Here is a 19,257-nt window from a genome sequence, read left to right as displayed (position 1 = left end):
TGAGAATAAATTGCAATAATATCTGATAATCACAATTTAAGTACTAATCTTCATGTTTGTCTTTTGATATCAGATTTTCTGTAGCTCTGAGGAAATAAAATAGATGAGTTTATCTGGCCTTCTCTGTATCTTTTATGGCAATGAAAAAATAAAATCTGTGTTTGATTTCTATTCAGGGGAACAGATGTTAACTTCTTTTACTTTAAACCTCAGCCTGCCTTTGTATGGATAATCTCTTGGCTATCCTCCAGATTTGCTCTAAGTACTGATGACTCAACAAATAAAGAAAATGTGAGTTAAGTGACATGTATTCCAGCCTCCACAATTCACTCATAAACCCAACAGTGTTAAGAAGTGACACAGAATTATCAAACATCTGGGTTGTAGATAATCTTCCAATCATTTAGAATCATGTAGATAGCAGCACATTTACTAGGAAAAAAAATGTAGCATGCGACCTTAAAAACAGGTTTAGATGCCTTCTCTTTATTAGAGTCAATTGCTTTATTCTTTTTGTAATAAGACAGACCCATTCCTTCCACTGCAGCCGATGACCTTGTTTCACACTTTGTTGAGAAAACAGAAAAAGAAGAAAGTAATGCCTTTAGAGTCCCTCCAATAAATCTGCTGCTCCACCTGTATCTCTTTATCCGCTATCCGCTTTCTTTCTTATGACAAAGAATGAAGTGTCCCTACTCTCTTCTAAGGCCAGTCTTTTCATATATTCTCAGACTTCCATCCTCTTGTCCCTATCTCCTCTTTTAGAGGACACTGGTCCCCTATTCATATGCTCCAGGAATATCATCTTTCACTTTCCATTGTATCATTCCTAGAATTAAAAAATAAATAAAAATACAAGTTTCTCTTAATCCTGTATTGGCTTATTATCATTTCATTTTGTTGTTATTGTTATTCCTTTAATAGGAAAGTCTTGAAAAACCTATTATTAATTGTGCATCTAAGATTCACTTTGTCAGCTCCCAATCTTTCTTTTAAACTGCACCACTGAAACCACCCTAGTCAATGTCAACCATGGCCTTGGTGGTGACACATCTCATGGCTGCTTCTGTGTTCTCTTCTTACTCAACCTATTCATGGTATTTGGCACACTTGGTAATCCCCCATCCCTGTCATAGGCTCTTTGGCATCCACGAAGTATCATGCTCCTGGTTTTTGTTCTATTCCACAAGCTGCTCCTTTTAAGTTTTCTTTACTGACTTCAGCATCTTTAGGTGAGATCCAAATATTTGGGAGTTCAGGCCACTTGTTTTTTCTCTCTATAATTACTCCCAGAAGATTTCTTCTATTCGTTATATATTGATGCCCAAATTTTCATATCCAGCCCTGATCCATTCCCTGAGATTTAAATTCTTGTATCCAAGAATTTATAACATATCTTTATGTCTATTTCTAAAAAGGCGTTATCTTGATTTCTCTCTGGGCCCCCAGATCAGTCAGGCTGATGATTTAGAATGTAAAATGATATTCTATATTTCCAGCACTCAAAGTCAATGGCTTAGAATCACACTTAGAGCAAAATGCAAATTTCTTTTCAGTTTACAAGGAAGTTCTGGCTCTCACTACCTCTCATTTCAACTACATTCTCCTTACTTCCCTCTTCTCACTTCAATTTTCTCTTTCAGACTTGACTAAAACCAGTATGTAATTAATTAAAAGAAATTTTTTCATATGTGATTCATTTCAATAGATTCTTCAGGTTTCCTTCTAAAATGTTTTTCTCCATTTGTACTGCACAACTTTTTAATTGACTTCAAGCTATGTTCTGATTAAAGCAACCCTTGGATTTTTTGATCCCTCATAGTATTGCTGAAAATTTTCCCTGCTGGTTTTTCAAATACTCTATGGAATTTGATGAAGAGGGCCCTTACTGCTGCTATTCATGTTACCATTATTTCAGAACAAAGATGCATATGTATAACTGAGGCCACATAAGTAGGGTCATCAGTGGGATAACTAGATATAGGAGCAATAGATTTTTAAGGTGCTCTGATTTTCCTCACTTCACAGATAGTTTGCTGCCTTTTTATTTTATTTCTTCACCATTCAGAAAGCTTTAGAGGCTACCTTATAAAAAGTTCAATTTCTAATAATGGATGATTCCAAATTTTTGTTGTAATTTACCATAAGGCCAAGAAGACAATAGCTACGTCTTCCTTTTCCTTTTGTAAGAAACTTTGATCTAAATGACTAATCAAATACAGAAAACATTTTACTTTAGAATGATACCTATTCCTCCTCTATCTTGTTTTGTTTCTATTTGATTTTATTTGTAACTGTTGTGTTTAAATATATTTTGTGGGTAAGCTTCGGCAAAAACTTTTTGCAAGTAAGTGGGATATATAAATTTTTGATACATATAATAAACTGCAGAATGGTGTTGAGCTGCTTACCAGCAGCTCTCTTTAAATGGAGCTCCTGGTTTTAGTAGATGAGAAATTGAATACAAACCTAAGCTGTGCGATATAAAAATCATTGTAATCCAGTAATAGAAGATGATGTTCTCAAGGGGAAAAAATAATCCCACTGTATTCTGTACTTATTAGACAGTACTATTCAAAGGAAATATAAGTCAAGCTACATGTGTGCTTTTAAAGTTTCTTGAAGCCACATTAAGAAAGTAAAAGAAACAGATAAAATAATTTTATTAACATATTTTATTTACCCCAATATATCAACTGTTATAATTCTAACATGTAATTAATATAAAAATTATTAATGTAATATTTTAAGCTTTTTTGACTAAGCGTGTTAAATCCAGTGTGTATTTCACACTTACTTTATGCATCTCAAGTACTCAAATACTCAACAGCCACCTCTGGCTATGGGCTACCATATTGGCCAGTGTATTAGACTATATCTGTAAGTGAATACCAATTTAACACACTAGTACATTTATGAGGCTATTATAGGAACCAAATTCTAAATCACCATTATGTGGAATACACAGGAAGTTTAACTAATATAAACAAGAGGAAAGATACATTCTTCACTTCCCCTGAACTCAACTTCAGTGATTCTATAACAGCATTTTAGATATTTCCTTTCAAATAAACATGGTTTTGTGCTTTACCTCCTGCTGCAGCAACTTCAAAATGCTGCAAGTAAAAAGCTGCTAAAAACTACAAATTGCCACCTAAGAACCCCTGCCTACATGATGATAATTAGTCCTATTTTTGAAGGACCACAAATTACTGCCAAACAATTAGATACATCTCTAGGAAAACTCATCTCGCTTCTTTCAAAATACATTTTTGGAAGAAGAGAAAAGTAATCTGCTGCCATTCAGCTTGGGAAACTTCTTTTTTTTTTTTCAAAAGTAAAAAATAATTATTTATTCCCTATAATATTCCAGGTACTTATTAGGGATACAGGGTGAATAAGACACAATTCTTGCCTTTGAGAATTCACAATCAAATGAAACACATGATGTACGTTTATATAATGTCACCTTTCAAGATAAATGTTCACTTACTTCAGTGAAAGCTTCTAAAAGCAAGCAAGACCTTATTTTTTAAACTATTTTATTGAGGTATGATGGACAAACACAAAGGTGTACATATTTAATGTATACAATTTGATGAATTCAGAGATAAGTATATACCTGTGAAACTATCATCACAAGTTATGCCACAAACATATCCCTCATTTCTAAAAGTTTCCTACTGACATCTTTATTTTTTTGTGTGATAAGAACACTTAACATAAGATCTACCCTTTCAGCAAAATTTTACGTGTGCCATACAGTTCTGTTAACTACAGGCAGTATGCTGTACAGTAAGATCTCTAGGATTTATTCATCTTGTATAACTGAAACTTTGTACCCTTTGACTAATACCTCCCTGTTTCCCCCTCTTGGCAACCGGCATTCCACTCACTGCTGCTATGAGTTTAACTCTTTTAGATTCCTCATATAAGTGATACCATGTAGTATTTGTCTTTCTGTGTCTGGCTTATTTCACTTAGGATACTGTTCTCCAGGTTCATCCATGTTGTGACAAATGACAGGATTTCCTACTTTTATAACATTATATATATATATATATATATATATATATATATAAAATATTAATATATATATATTAAACATTTTCTTTATCCATTCAGTCATCAATGGACATTTAGGTTGCTTTCATGTCTAAGCTATTGGGAATAATGTTGCAATGAACATGGGAGTTCAGATATGTCTTTGACATCATGATTTCAATTTATTTGCATATATATACAAAGTGGGATTGCTAAATCATATGGTAGTTCTATATTTAATTTTTTGAAGGAACCTCCATACTATTTCCATAGTGGCTGCACCAATTTGCCTTCCCACCAATAGTATACAAGGGTTTCCTATTTTCCACATCCTCCTCAACACTTACCTTTTTTTTAAAAAAAAACTTCTTTTTAGGTAATAGCCATCCTAGCAGATATGAGGTGATATCTCATTGTGGTTTTGATTTGCATTTCTCTGATGAATAGAGATGTTGAGCATCTTTTCATATATCTATTGGTCACTTGTAGGTCTTCTTTAGAGAAATGTTTATTCAAGTTCTTTGCCCATTTTTTAATCAAATCATTTCCTTCCTTTCTTCCTTCATTCCTTCTTTCTTTCCTTCCTCCCTCCCTTCCTGTTTCCCTTCCCTTCCTTCTTGCTTGCTGTTGAGTTGTAGGATTTCCTTATATATATTGGATATTAGCCCTTTATCAGATATATGGTTTGCAAATATTTTCACCCATTCCACAGGTTGCTTTTTCATTTTGTTGATGGTTTCCTTTGCCATGCAAAAGCTTTTTAATCTGATGTAATCTTACTTGTCTATTTTTGCTTTTGTTACCTGTGCTTTTAGTATCATATCCAAGAAATCATTGCCAAGGCCCATGTTAAGAAGCTTTCTTTTCTATATTTTCACCTAGGAGTTTTAAGGTTTCAGGTCTTATGTTTAAGTCTTTAAACCTTTTTGAGTTAATTTTTGTATATGGTTTAAGAGTTCAATTTCATTCTTTCGCACATGGCTATCCAGCTTTCCCAGCACCGTTTACTGAAGACACTATCCTTCCATGTTGTGTGGAATATTCATTTTTAAATTGTATCTAAAATTAAATGAGTTGGTGAGAATTTATACAGATCAGGGGAATTAAAATGGGAAGAGAGCTTTATGCATGAAAACTAGAAAGGCTCAGTAATAGTGACTCAAAACCACCTGTTCATACCACTATGCTATTACCTCTCTCAGTGTAAACTTTTTTCATCTTGTCCTCCCAATTAATAAACGAAATACTTAAATGAAAAACTTAAAAAATAAATTTTGTTAAACAAAAAAAATGATAAATTATTTTGGATTGAAAAAAACATATCTATTATTTACCTCCCTTCAATTCTTACCGAGCTTTCCAAGGTAGGGACTGAGGACAGTGCCTGCCACAGAGCAGGTACTCAACATACATCTCAAAAGTGAATGATTGTTAGCTTCATTAATACAAGAATGGATTATTTTTAAATTTCTCACCTTGTATATATATTTGAGACCTGATCTTCAGAATGCAAAATACAAACTAGTAGGTGAATTATGCTGTTTCTTTCCCTGTTTAAGATAGCAGGGAGAACATATCAATGTTCAAAAATTATGTGTCACTGGCTTTATGCTCTATCAATATCCATGTAGACCAACAGAGCAAATAATCCTCATCATGAAGGACTTTCAAATGGTACAAGAAATGATAATAAAAATAGTTCACATAAACATTGCATGGTAGAAGCAGTAAGATATGCAGGGCTGGTGGGGTTAGAAGTAATTGAATTTAGGTTTCTTTGGTGAATGTTATGTACATACATTGAAACAGTATATCCACAATTTTATAACATGTAACACTCAGGGTATTATTTTAACCTCTTATGACAAACGTTTTAGATTAATTGCTTTGATCATTTTGAGACAGAACCAGTTATTTTTAAGCAATATGATAAGGCTTATTCCTTGTATCATTTAAAAACAAATTTTAATAAAAGTTATCTTAAATATTGTTGCTGTTAGCTTTAGCAAATCCTTTTCATTTGTATCAGGTTTTAGATTTTCAATGCACTTTCATGTACACTCATCTCTTTTGATTTTCTCAACAATTCTGAATTGATATTACTATGCTATAAGTAAAGACATTGAATCCAACTGATTCTTCTGACTGCAGATTAAAGAAAGGAAATCCCAAGAGACTGCCATAAAAATTCAGTCTCCCCTTCCTGTATAAATGTACCTCATTCTTTGCCTTTATCAACATCCTCCTCTGATCAACATGCTGCAGATACAGAGGCAGTTTGCCATCTCTGCACAAAGGACCCAAGAACTGTTTCTCATCAACTTCACAATCCTGATGTTAAGCCTGATAAACAAAGAGAGGGAACTGTTTTCCTTACATTTCTTATTAATATTTTATACTTCTTTCCCAACACTAGTCCTGATTGTCAAGTCTCCACTTTGTCCCTCTCTTCCACCCTACACACACTGCCAAGACTCCAAAATTATGACATTTTCAAATTTGCACATGTATGATCTAATTAATTATACTTATCCCAATAGGATTAATTCAAGATATACAACATATAGAAAGAAATCACCAGAATTCAGTTACCAGTAAGACTGCTTAGTGAAATCCAACCTTAGAAATAAAAAGTTCTCTTGTGCATCTTGAGGTTATCTTTCAGAGTTTTCTATTGCGTGTTTTTTCTCCCAATGACCAATATGATTTCTACACTTGTAGTGTGTTTCTTGATATCCAGAATCACCTGGGCTCTCAGAACCATTCAGCCATCCTTTTATTTATCTCCCAATTGACCACACTTTAAATATCTTTCATCAGTGTTTGAAACTTTTCTCCATTTTTAGAACAGAAAATCAGCTAACTTAATTCAACAAATGATTTTACTGTTTCATTGAAAAGACATGACCTCACTCAATCTACCTGTCTCCAACCTCATTCTTTCTCTATATTATCACCTGCTCTTTTCTCCTTACCTCCTCTTCAATAAGAATTTAATCTATTCCTTTACCAGACTATTCTAATCATCTGTGCATTTGAGTTAATCCATTCATGAGAACATGTTACCTCTTTATATCTTCTTCCATTGGGCTGTTCATCTCACTTTCCATTATTTGCATCTCTCCTGAAACATACTCAAGTTCATTCCATACACAGAATACAAATAATAATACCCTCAGCAACTTTTCCAACTCTGTTTTTCTCTTTAAGATACTTATTTAAAAATATTCATTGCCAAATTCCTTGTAACTGCTCAACAATTTGTAATCTAACAGTTTGCTCCCCAAATCTAATGACTTAATATAACCATTAATTGTTGATCACAAGTTTGCTTGTCAGTGGTTTTGCTGACCTGGGCCTGGCTGAGTTGACCTATACAGGGCTTGTGCATATCTGTGTGTTTAGCTGACTGACTGGGAACTGGCTGGTTGAAGATAGTTGGCTGGCTGTTGGCTGGGGTAACAGGAGTGATCAGTTTACACTCATTCCACCCAGCATGCTAGTTGGCTGGTCATGGGCTGGGGTAACAAGAGTGATCAGTTTACACTCATTCCACCCAGCATGCTAGCTTAACGTTGTTTATGTGGTGACAAGATTCTAAGAAAGTATAGAAGTGTTCATGGTCTCTTGAGTCCTATACACAAAAACATTGTCAGTTCAGTTGCATTTCATTGGCCAAAGCAAGGAGCAACAAGAAGCTCCATCTGTTCATAGGTAGAGTTGTAAAATTACTTTATAATGGCTATGGATATAGGGATGAATGGACAATTAGACCATTTTTTATTTGGACTCTATCACATATTGCTTAACTTGTTTGTAGTATTAAACAGTTCATTCTTTCATCAAATCTATCTTCCCTGGGTTTCAGGAATTACAATCTCTTAGATTTCCCCTTACATTTCTAGCCTGCTCTTTTGAATCTCCTTTGTTGGTCTTTGTTAGTTCTTTGAATATACGCTTTTTTATAAGTTTATTCTTTGGTCTTTATCTCTTATAGCTGTAGATGTTTCCCCCATAATTGTATCATCTTTATATACTGCCTTGTAACAAGCTCTGCTTTCAGAGGAAACAAATTAAGAAACATACTCTTCGCCAACAATTTTGATCACGTTCAAACACTGTTACCTCTTAAATGTACCATTGCTCTAATTTCTTTACTGGCATTTGTACCTCCAGTTTCTCCTTTCCTATAATTATCTGCTGCCTGTGTAATCTTTCTTAAAACTACACCTGATCATGATATGAGCTATTCTACAATTCTAAATCAATCACCTGCTCAAAGAACTTTTTCTCCATTGAACGATTAAATTCTCATTGGAGTTTAAGGTCTTTCACTATTTGACCACAGTCTGCTTTACTCAATCCTCTATATCCTCCACTGAAGTCGTATCACAGTCCTTTTTATTCCTAGAGCATTCCCTATACATTTCTATTCACATCCCTTTGCTCATGTTCCCTTAGTCTTAAATAATCATCCCATGAGACCCATCTACTTGATACCCTATGTGTCTTTTAAGAACTAGCTCTAATGACACTTCATGTGAATCCTGTTCTTCCTACTTTGGGTTGTTAACGTTTTCTCCCTGATTTCCTATTTTATGTCTGCATCTTTGCATTGGATGTTAAACACTTCAAAGGAAGAAATGATTTCATAGATTGCATTACTAATGGTCAAATATTTTATACATGAGTTATTAAAAAATAAATATCTGTTGAATGATACTGAATCACTGAGGATACAATTTTTTTAAAAACCCTGTAACCAGTAATATATACCTAGTATCTAATTGTAAAACCTAATTTTCATGTGTACGTTTTGAGTTAGTTAAATCAAGAAAGCATCAAACTAGATTAACTGAAGATCAGATTTTGAGATATATCATTTTGCTCCATGGAATCTTCAAGATGCATTAAATTAAATACAATAAAAGCGGGGCTTCCCTGATGGCACAGTGGTTGAGAGTCCGCCTGCCAATGCAGGGGACGCAGGTTCGTGCCCCAGTCCGGGAAGATCCCACATGCCGCAGAGCGGCTGGGCCCGTGAGCCGTGGCCGCTGAGCCTGCGTGTCCGGAGCCTGTGCTCCGCAATGGGAGAGGCCACAGCAGTGAGAGGCCCGCGTACCGCAAAAAAAAAAAAAAAAAAAAAAAAAAAAATACAATAAAAGTAAAAGTATGCAAATCAATAACAATATCAGTAGTCAGTGTTTATTTATTGAATCAACCTGGGTCCCCACAGGAAAAAAAAATGGCACACTGAAGGTGAGTAATTTTTATTTTTTTTTTTTTTTTTTTTTTTTTTTTTTTTTGCGGTACGCGGGCCTCTCACTGTTGTGGCCTCTCCCGTTGCGGAGCACAGGCTCTGGATGCGCAGGCTCAGCGGCCATGGCTCACGGGCCCAGCCGCTCCGCGGCATATGGGATCCTCCCAGACCGGGGCACGAACCCGTATCCCCTGCATCAGCAGGCGGACTCTCAACCACTGCGCCACCAGGGAGGCCCAAGGTGAGTAATTTTTAAATGGTTCAATAAAGGTCTGTTTGCAAAAACTGGGTATGGTTTAGGGAAACCAAAGGATATGGAGCAGTACCCTGAAGGTAGTAATACCTACTACGGAAAACTTCACCACCCCTTGGGCAGAAGTGGTGAGAGGCTACAGCCCTTACCAGAACCTGGAGAAAGAGAGCTCTGAGAGAAAGCAGACTCATAGGAGCTGTGACCCTTGATAGGCAGGATGCAGCTAAACTGTAGCAACCCCATACCCAACCCTACTTCCTGCTTCTGCCCTCTTGCTAGTATTTCCATGGCCAAATCCAGCCAGAAACCAATCTTGCCCTGAAACCCAAGGACCAAGGGAGGCCAGTAACATGGTAAAAAAGAGAGTAAGGTGGAGAAGAATAGAGAGTGGATCTGGAAGGCAAATGTTTGATAACTGGGAGTTATTTTTGGACATTTTGTTTTTATTTTATGCTGCTGAATCTTGGTATCAGAAGAATAATTCATGGAATTTATTTCATTATGAAATATATTGCTTAATAAAAACATGGAAATTTCTTTTTGGCTAAAGGAAGTCTTCAGCCCCAATTATTTCGCATTTTTGTTAAGAAACTCAACATCTGCATCAATAATATGGGGGAAAAAACACTGTTGAAGGAGAGGATTCAGAAACCTTTTGATTATAGCTTTCTGTTTGAGTACATAATCAATTTCACAGTCAGGTATTTTCAGGTCTTAGAATTATTAGTAGTGCTAATGTGCCTCAATAAAAGTGCTTTTATTCTTCCCAGAAAAGGTTGTGAAGCACACAGATTCATTAATATAACTTTTGGGATTTGTAGGTTAATTTGGTAGCCTCCTTATACTTGATAGATACACACCTGCCCTGATTTCTTGCTTGAAATGTATAAAATGCCAAGCAAAAAGATATGCACTGAAAAATTCTGATGAATTAATCCTAAACCTTAAAAAGTAGTTGTGGGCTTCTCTGGCGGTGCAGTGGTTGAGAGTCTGCCTGCCGATGCAGGGGACGCGGGTTCGTGCCCCGGTCTAGGAAGATCCCACATGCCGCGGAGCGGCTGGGCCCGTGAGCCACGGCCGCTGAGCCTGCGTGTGCGGAGCCTGTGCTCCGCAACAGGACAGGCCACAACAGTGAGAGCCCGCGTACCGCAAAAAAAAAAAAAAAAAAAAAAAAGGAGCTGTGAAGATTGAAAAAAATGTCAAAAATCTAAAATAACTTTAATAGCTAATTCTCTTTGTCCCAAAAGCCAAGGAACATGAAAAATTATCTTTCAAAAACAGTAATTTTCTTACTTTGGTAGTACTGTATTTTAAAGCATAAAATATAAGTTTAGTTATAATATCTAATTTAAGTCTCATAACAAACCTAGCTATGATGCATATTTGGATACATTCTATTACTCAATTTTCCTATTTAAGAAAAATTCCATGTTAAAAAGATTAAGTAATATTCTTGAGGTCCAAAACTAATAAATGACAAACTCTGCAAATGAGCTTTTGACTCCCAGTGTAGTATTCTTTAGACTCTATCAGGATCTATAAATATTTTTAAGCACATAACAAAATGTGTATATCATTTACTATACTAAGAACACTTTAGAACACACACAGAAAGAATAAATTTTAAAAGCATGAGGTAAAAATAAATGTAAATACAAGACCTGAGATTTTTAACCTGCTCTCAGCATACTTGCATACCCTACTTTGAAAATTATTGGTCAATAGTACATACACTAATTTATCCTCTGAATTAAAATAAATCTGCATTCCTTAGTGTTTACCTCATGCAAAATGAAACAAAGGTCCTTAGATAATCTATGCCCAAAATTATGAATGAAAGAAAAGGAAAAACTGTGAAAGGCATTTTTGAGGCAAAAAATTTTAAGATTTGATAACCATTTAGATATAAGGAGCATTGGAAAAGATATTCGGAATGATTTATAATTTTTTTCCTATAGCCATTAGGCAAATGCTGATTATTTGAGTTATGGAATATAAGAGATAGGACATCTAAGTTTACTTTTTTTTTTTTTTTTTTTGCGGTACGCGGGCCTCTCACTGTTGTGGCCTCTCCCGTTGCGGAGCACAGGCTCCGGACGCGCAGGCTCAGCGGCCATGGCTCACGGGCCCAGCCACTCCACGGCATGTGGGATCTTCCCAGACCGGGGCACGAACCCGTGTCCCCTGCATCAGCAGGCGGACTCTCAACCACTGTGCCACCAGGGAAGCCCCCTTTCTCAAATTTTCTCTAAAGTCTTTCTCAAATTTTCTCTAAAGTCTAATAAATTAACATGAATAATGCAAAGACTATACTGACAAGTCGATTCTGAATATGAATTTTTTAATAAGCAAAATCCCCTATGGATTAAATACAACATAGTTTAATTCAAATCATTAAGAGATGCTAATCTTAGTTTAAGCTTTAAAATCTGAAATTTGAGCACGATAACCTCATAAAGTCAGATGTGGGTATTATCGGTTTTCTTTGGTTCATATTTCCATCGCACAAATAAATTTATATAGTGTCTATATCAGATAGGTAAAATATATATCAGGAAAGCAAGTTTATAGTAGAAAAATTAGAACTTATAATTGATCAATTAATCACTGAACAGAAATATTAATAAGTTTTTTCATTCACTCATGAAGAGTTTATGACAAATTCTCAGTGAAAATCTGTTCCTTTAATCAAAATAGAAAATGGTATTTTGGCACTGGGATCAAAATCATGTTGCTAACAATTATTTAGTATATACTGATGATTTAATTTATTGAATAATTTGGGATTAGTTTCATCATGGCAATACTCATAAATTGGCAAATCTATGTCTAAGTCTAAACAATACAAAGAATATTTCCAAGTATTCTTCAAATATTCACTATGTTCAAGAAATGTAGCAAGGACAGCTTGTTCTATGATCTACAAAAGACCCCATTTTATACTGCTTTGATTTACATCCTAATTTTTACAGATAAAAACATAAAGATGGTATACGTTTGTGAGTAGCAGCAATAAAAATTGCTGATTAAAAAAATGCCAACCCTCCTCACTGAAGTTGCTTGCTAATATGACACACATTTTTGTTGCTCATTTCTATTATAAGCCTTCTTTTCATTGCACAACAAATCTGAAGTTATAAAAATGTCATTGTAACAAAGTATGATATTCTGTAGTTTTAGGTTATTTTAGATCAAACTAGGGCCTAGACAAAACTTTTCTAAAATCAACTTTACCCATTTCTTAAACAGGTACATATTTTGATATAACAAAACATCTTTTATATTACTACATGATACTTCTCATCAGGTATCATTGGGGAAATTCAACAAAGTTGAGCCTTAACCCATTTATAGGGGCATTTGGGTTTCAGAATTTTTAAGACTTTTCAGGAATTATGCTCAAAAAAATTCCTCATTTGTGTATGTGCCTTATTACAAAAGTTTTTTTTCACCATATTTATACATGATTTTAAAACAAAGGGTGTTTAAAACTAGTTAAACTAAATATTTTGCTTAGTTCTTGAATCGCCAGTTGCCACAATCAAGAAATATTTTAAACTTTTTGTATTATTCCCTTATTATAAATGCTTTATCTCCCGTTTGTTTAAAAGGAGAGAAAAATGTCTACACATTCGAAATATACATATCTGCTAATACCCATAAAGTCATAGAGGAACAAAATACAGAAGGAAAGTAAAGTGACAGTAAAATATGCACTTGAAATTTCACAATTTGGATTATAATTCTTATTGATAGATCTCTTATTTTGAAGCAGGTATTCTGCAGATAGCATTTCAATAAAATTTTTATAACATTTTAAGGTAGATGGTATGTTCATTTTAATGGTGAGAAAACTAAGGCTTAGAGAGATTAACTAATTTACACCCAAAGGAGAAGTAGGGCCAATAGGCTTGTTTCCATTCTTCAATTCCTACTGCCTCCTAAAAATGTTTTAATTCTTTCGCTATTAGAAAATGACGTAAAGGGGATAGAAATACTTTTCATATACCTACTTATTCTCACCAAGTTTCTTCTCATATTTCTTGGTCATAGGGGAAGATTTTAATGTTCAAAACTATCAATTACTTTTAAGCAAAATGCAGTGTCTTCAATACCCAGGATTAGAAAAAAAAATTCAAAACTATTTTCTTTGGCAACTTGTTTTTTTTTTTTTTTGCAGTACATGGGCCTCTCCCGTTGCGGAGCACAGGCTCCGGACGCGCAGGCTCAGTGGCCATGGCTCACGGGCCCAGCCGCTCCGCGGCATGTGGGATCTTCCCGGACCGGGGCACGAACCCGTGTCCCCTGCATCGGCAGGCAGACTCTCAACCACTGCGCCACCAGGGAAGCCCCGGCAAGTTGTTTTATAATATATGCTATGAAACTTTTGGAATATTCCACAAACAAAACAAACATTCTAACTCATGATTTTTTTTCTAGCTGTAACAGAAACTCTTCTCATTGTTTTCTGCCTCCATAAACTGAAGTGTTCTCCACCACTTAAACACCCTTTTACACCTATGATTTTTACCAGGTACAATGGTATCCTCTTCATTACTAGGCAAAGGTGTTATTCATTAACAAAGTACAATCAACTGATTTTAGAATATCTGTTAAGATAATCACTTTTTTTTCCTGCATTGAAATTACAACTGAGACTTAAATCACTTTGTTTAGGGACTTCTGATATACATATAATTCATAATTTCTTAAAAATTCTTAAACATTAGCAATATTAGGCAAAGTAACTGTATGCTATGCTGTCAAGTCTAAAATGTATAAAAATTATAAAACGTTTAGACTGTCTAATCTTTAGATTTTAAAAGATCACTGTTTCATAAAGTGAAAAGAAAATGAGTTTACAAAGGCTAATCAAGTTCAGATATTAAAAATAGGTATAATATATACATACATGTATATTTCTTAAAGAAACGTGTAAACATTTCACACACTTTAAATAATAGTCGTGGGATAGCTTTAGGTTATTTTTAGTGCACCAAATTTATTTGCCGATCAAATAATTACTATAGGCAGATAGTTTAAAAATTCCCAGGGCTGGGGGTGGGGGGCAGAGTGGGGTAAACAAATCAGTATATATTAGATGTATAAGGACTAGAGCCAGGGCAGACATGAGTTTCTAAATTATATATATCACCTTTTTCATAAAAGGGTGGTACTTCATAGGCTACCCAAGTAACACCGACTTATAAAAACAAGCCAAATGCTTAGAATGTTGGCCACATAAGAGAGAGCGGCTGGAGGCTTTGGGAGACTTAAGAATGAACAGACTCAACAGATTCAAAATGTATTATTCATCCCTCAAAGAACCAAAACAGAGGGAAAAAAATACCACAGGTCCTCACAAAACTCAGAAAACTTCAGGCATTAGGACGTGTTGACTGGCACCCATTTCTTGCTGCTTTAAAACCCGCCCCTCCACCGCCTGGCCTCTCTCCAAGGAAACGAGCGGGGGCCAGAGAAGGTTGATCTGTACTCTTGGGGACTCAAACGGCCCCGCGCCCTTCTCAGCCTCTGCCGGCCGAACGCGACGCGCCCCCGGAAGTGGCCGGGCCGGGCAGGAGGCGGGAGCGCGCGGCTCAGGCGCGCGCTAGCTGGGAGCAACCATGAACGGAGGAGGAGGGGCCCGCGCGAAGCCCCGCCTCCCTCCGGCTGCGGCCTCGGGCTACAGCAAGGGTTCCGAGGGCTCGGGCTCGGGCTCGGGCTCCGGGGTTCGCTGGCCTGAGTCGGATCTGCGTGGACAGGGCTCCTCCTTGTCCCCACGCGGGCGCGGCCCCCGCTGTTCGAGGTGCAACTGCAGCAGGGCCCGGCGGTACATGGCCTCCAGCTTCTCAAGCCGGGCTCTCAGGGCCCCGGGGCTGCCCTGCTCGTCCTCGGGGCCGCCGCCCCTAGCCCTCCTGTTCGTGCTGGCCTCCTCGGGGCCCGGGGTCGCCCTCGCCGCCTCCGCGTACGCCCCGTCACCACCCTCGCCGGGGAGCCGCAAGGCCTGACGGAAGAGGCTGCGGTTCTCGCGCTTCAGCCGCCGGTTCTCGAGCCGCAGTCGGGCGTTCTCCTCACGCAGCCGCGCGTTCTGTCGGTCCCGCTCGTCCCGCGCGCGGATGGCCTCTAGGTGGCTCGCCGCCAAGTCGGCGAACCGCTCCTCCAGCTGCTGTCGGGCGCCGCCCGCGCGGCCTCGCCAGCCCCCGCTGCCGCCTCCCCCACGAACGCGGCCCGGGCGGCCCTGCCCGCTGCTGTCCCCTCCGCCGCAGCTCCCGCGTCTGGTGGCGCCACCACGCATGCGCCACATCGTCCCAACCGCGCCGCCAGCCCCTTGGGCCGAGGGGCCGCGCGCCCACGCGCCAGCGAGTTCGGGGCCCGGCAGGGCAGTCGGGGCAGCAGCGCAGGAGGAGAGGAGGTGGCGGGCGGCGGCGGCTGCTGGCTTGGGGCCAGAGGAGGCCGGGAGTTTGCCCGGTTTGAGGCGTGTCTTGTCTCCTCGGGTGGAGCTGCCCCCCTGGGCCTGCGATCTCCAGGCGGGCTCACACACAATGCCCCTGGGGAGGGCCCTGCGGCTCAGCCCTTCGGCAGCGCGGGGAAAAGCGTGTATCCTTGGCCGGGCTCTGCCAGGGCTCTTCGGCGCGGGTCAGGGCACTGCAGGAACCAGCCGGCCTCGCCCTGTCTCCAGCGCAACCACCAGTTACCTTGCCTTTTACAGGGCAATCTCAAAGCAAATAATAATACAATGAGAAGTTCTGGGACAGCTTTATGGGGCACGTTGAAAAGCTATAACGGGTTTATTTAGAACCCAGCGGTTTAACCCACCTCTAAGCTTAAGGAAACATTCAACAGAGTGGAGCTGAGCACCTGTCATGAGGCCCTCAAGTGGGAACGGGTAGCTCTCAAAAGAATATAGGCAATTCCCAGTTTGTGGACAGCCAGGGTTCCACTTGGCAAATTGTTTGCAAGTCTATAGAAACAAGGTTATACGTACTTGATGTGCTCAGGTCTGTTAACAAAACCTATGAAACTCAAAATGTGTCTCACACGTTCAAGAAACTTTACTCAGTAAATTCCAAAATTTCTGGGTGGATACAGCTCGTTGAATGAATCACACTCTTTGTTTCTAAGGGACTCAACTTACACAATAATTGGATAATTGCAAAGTAAATTAAGGATAAGACACTGATGCCAGAATCTCATGGGAGAGAGAGGTGTTAGCCAGAACCTATATTTTCAACAAGGTCCCAGGTAATTCTTAGGTTAACTGAAGTCTTCAAACCACCGGAACAAATAAAGGAACTAGAAGAGCATTTGAGAAACCTGGTTCACAGCTGGGGTTTTCCTTGAACAGTACAAACAAAGGTAAGTAACTAGGGGAAAAGACAGAATTATTCAACTTTTATCCTAAAACACCACAAACACAAACACAATCAATTGTCATTATCATTTCATGAAATCAAAAAGGATATATAACTTCAGAATTTCAAGAAATATAAATTTAGTTTTATGAAAGAAAAGACCATATTATTCTTAATTTCCAATAAAAGTAGATGGTGAAAACTCTGTTGCAGACATACACCAACTTTTCTATGTATTATTGAACAAAAAATAAGTTTTTTCCCATAGTGTGTATAGAGACTGCAAGAAAAAATGCTGGTGTGTAAGGAAAGGTGATTAGTTCCTCATTTTAGACAAGAGCTTTAGGGAGCCCTGAGATAAGAAGATAGATATGCCACACAAGTTAGAGAAACTCTGCATAAGAAAGATTCAGTCACCCCTTGGGTGTTATGAATTGAGTACTAGTGTCTTTTATTTTTTGTTGGCTTCACTCGTCTTACTCTTACATTAGTAAATCTACTAGTATTCTCTTTTTACAATTTATCAGATTAAAGCTGCTTTGTTTCCTTTGTAGAATATCTCGTAAATTTTTGTACCTAACCACTGTAATGAACTATACTGAGTTTCCTAAAGAACACTGACACTGGTTATATGAGAAGGCCTCCATGTCCTACTCTCTACCCCTGATCCAACCCCAAAGTGCTCTCTTTTGCCTTGATAAATTAATGAAGTAATATAATATCATGAAAAGCAGGTAAAACTCATTAAGCAGAAGAAGATCCAGTAAAATTGTCAGTTTGTTTTATGTATTTTACAGTAACTCATCTGATTATATGTATATACTCCCAAAAGACAGAACCCACTAATTCTGCCACTCTGCAGGCACATGGCATATATAATTTTTTTTTTTTTTATTTTACTAAAAGAAAGGAAGGAGGGGAAGAAAGAAAAGGGCAAAAAGAAAAAAAGAAAAAGAAAAAACCAGGGTGGGGAGAGAAAATTGATCCAGCAAAAATTATCAATCACAATCATGAAGGTTATCTGTGCAAAGCAATGAACATTCACCTTAGGGTTAATGGAGATTCCACCCATCTTCCCAAATAGGAGGTAGAGACAATGGATGTGATCTCTAAGTTGAAAGATGATTTGGAATAGAGTTACTAAAATGATCACTGCCCAAATTATTCCTTGTATTTAAATATATTTAAATTCACTTAGAATATTGTCAAGAATTGTATACCTGAAGATGAACATTACAGCATTTCTAAATACAGTAGGACAAAAGTTAGTAAAAATGGTTCTACCGACTATTATTTGTTAGTAGACTACATATGAAAATATTATTGCACAAATAATATAACATATATAAAAGTAAAATGAAGAAATCTTAGAGAAAAAAATTTTGGAAATGATAAAATTCAAAAGCAATTATCCTTCAAAGAAGAGAATATAGAAAAACATAAGCTCTTAATTAGAAAATATACATAAAATAAACACTTGTGCTTTCTTTGAAAAATGGGAGCTTGTAAGCAGTAAAATTACTTGCTTACTAAAGAGAAAAAAGGCTCAAAGGACACAGATTGCTTTTTTCTGACATTGTAATTATTGTTCTTTAAGCTACCCCTACTCAACAAAAAGAGATAAGAATTCTCCTATAATAAATGTGACAGTTTTATAAATAAAAATAAAAACTCCAACGGACTATGTGCACTTTGTGTTTAGAAAGCTCTAATGCCAAAGATTATTCCTTGACTAAGTTTATAAAATTTGTAGTAAAAGAGCAGAAAAAGTGGAAGTAAGTAATTTAGAGTACTTGATTTTGCTATTTCCCTGAAACAGCAACTTTTTAGTTTTTTGGGGACTAAAAAGGGGACTTTTTGTAAGTATTATTATCAATTATTTTCTCTCTCCACACCCTCACTGCCCATTCTCTAACTGTTCAACACTTGTATTTCATTTTACGTAAGAGAAAAAAGATGAATAGATGAGGTGACAGTCATTGTGCTTCTTAATATAATGCCTTACACCAATATTTTTGTAAATACTGGAGTTAAGAAAAGCTGTGTCAGCAAACTGGAGTGGCACTGTTTTTTTCGCCTTTACACTTCCACTTTAGTACTTCTCAAAACCAACTTTGAATGACAGCTGAGTTCATTGCCCCCTTTCTCCCATCCTCCAAACAAGTTTTCTTTCTCTTTATTTTTTTCCTCATATACACTCTCTGGTATATATTTCTAAGTGCTGGCTTGAGAAAGAGGCCCTATTACATACATAGTTTCTTGTATCCCCAGCTGATTTCTAAGATTCTTTTATTGTCATACTTATTTGACTCTCATTTCTCCATTTTGAACCACATTTCTTATCAAAT

At 37.3% G+C, this 19,257-nt stretch overlaps 1 protein-coding gene across 1 annotated transcript; it reads right to left on the bottom strand.

Annotated features, from left to right (window-relative positions):
- Positions 1-14,592: 14,592 nt before the first annotated feature.
- TUSC1 (tumor suppressor candidate 1) lies at positions 14,593-15,904 on the bottom strand. Its single transcript, XM_079705756.1, has one exon. The coding sequence runs from the start codon at positions 15,859-15,861 to the stop codon at positions 15,241-15,243; it is 621 nt and encodes a 206-aa protein (XP_079561882.1). The 5' UTR covers positions 15,862-15,904; the 3' UTR covers positions 14,593-15,240.
- Positions 15,905-19,257: the final 3,353 nt, after the last annotated feature.

Source organism: Hyperoodon ampullatus (assembly GCF_949752795.1).
Source record: "Hyperoodon ampullatus genome assembly, chromosome: 6".
NCBI lineage: Eukaryota > Metazoa > Chordata > Mammalia > Artiodactyla > Ziphiidae > Hyperoodon > Hyperoodon ampullatus.
Note: the sequence above shows the minus strand (reverse complement) of the source record. Positions and strands in the feature narration are given on the sequence as shown.

Bases quoted from the DNA above. Each gene is read 5' to 3' on its own strand.
- TUSC1 (XM_079705756.1), bottom strand. From the start codon at position 15,861: ATGTGGCGCATGCGTGGTGGCGCCACCAGACGCGGGAGCTGCGGCGGA.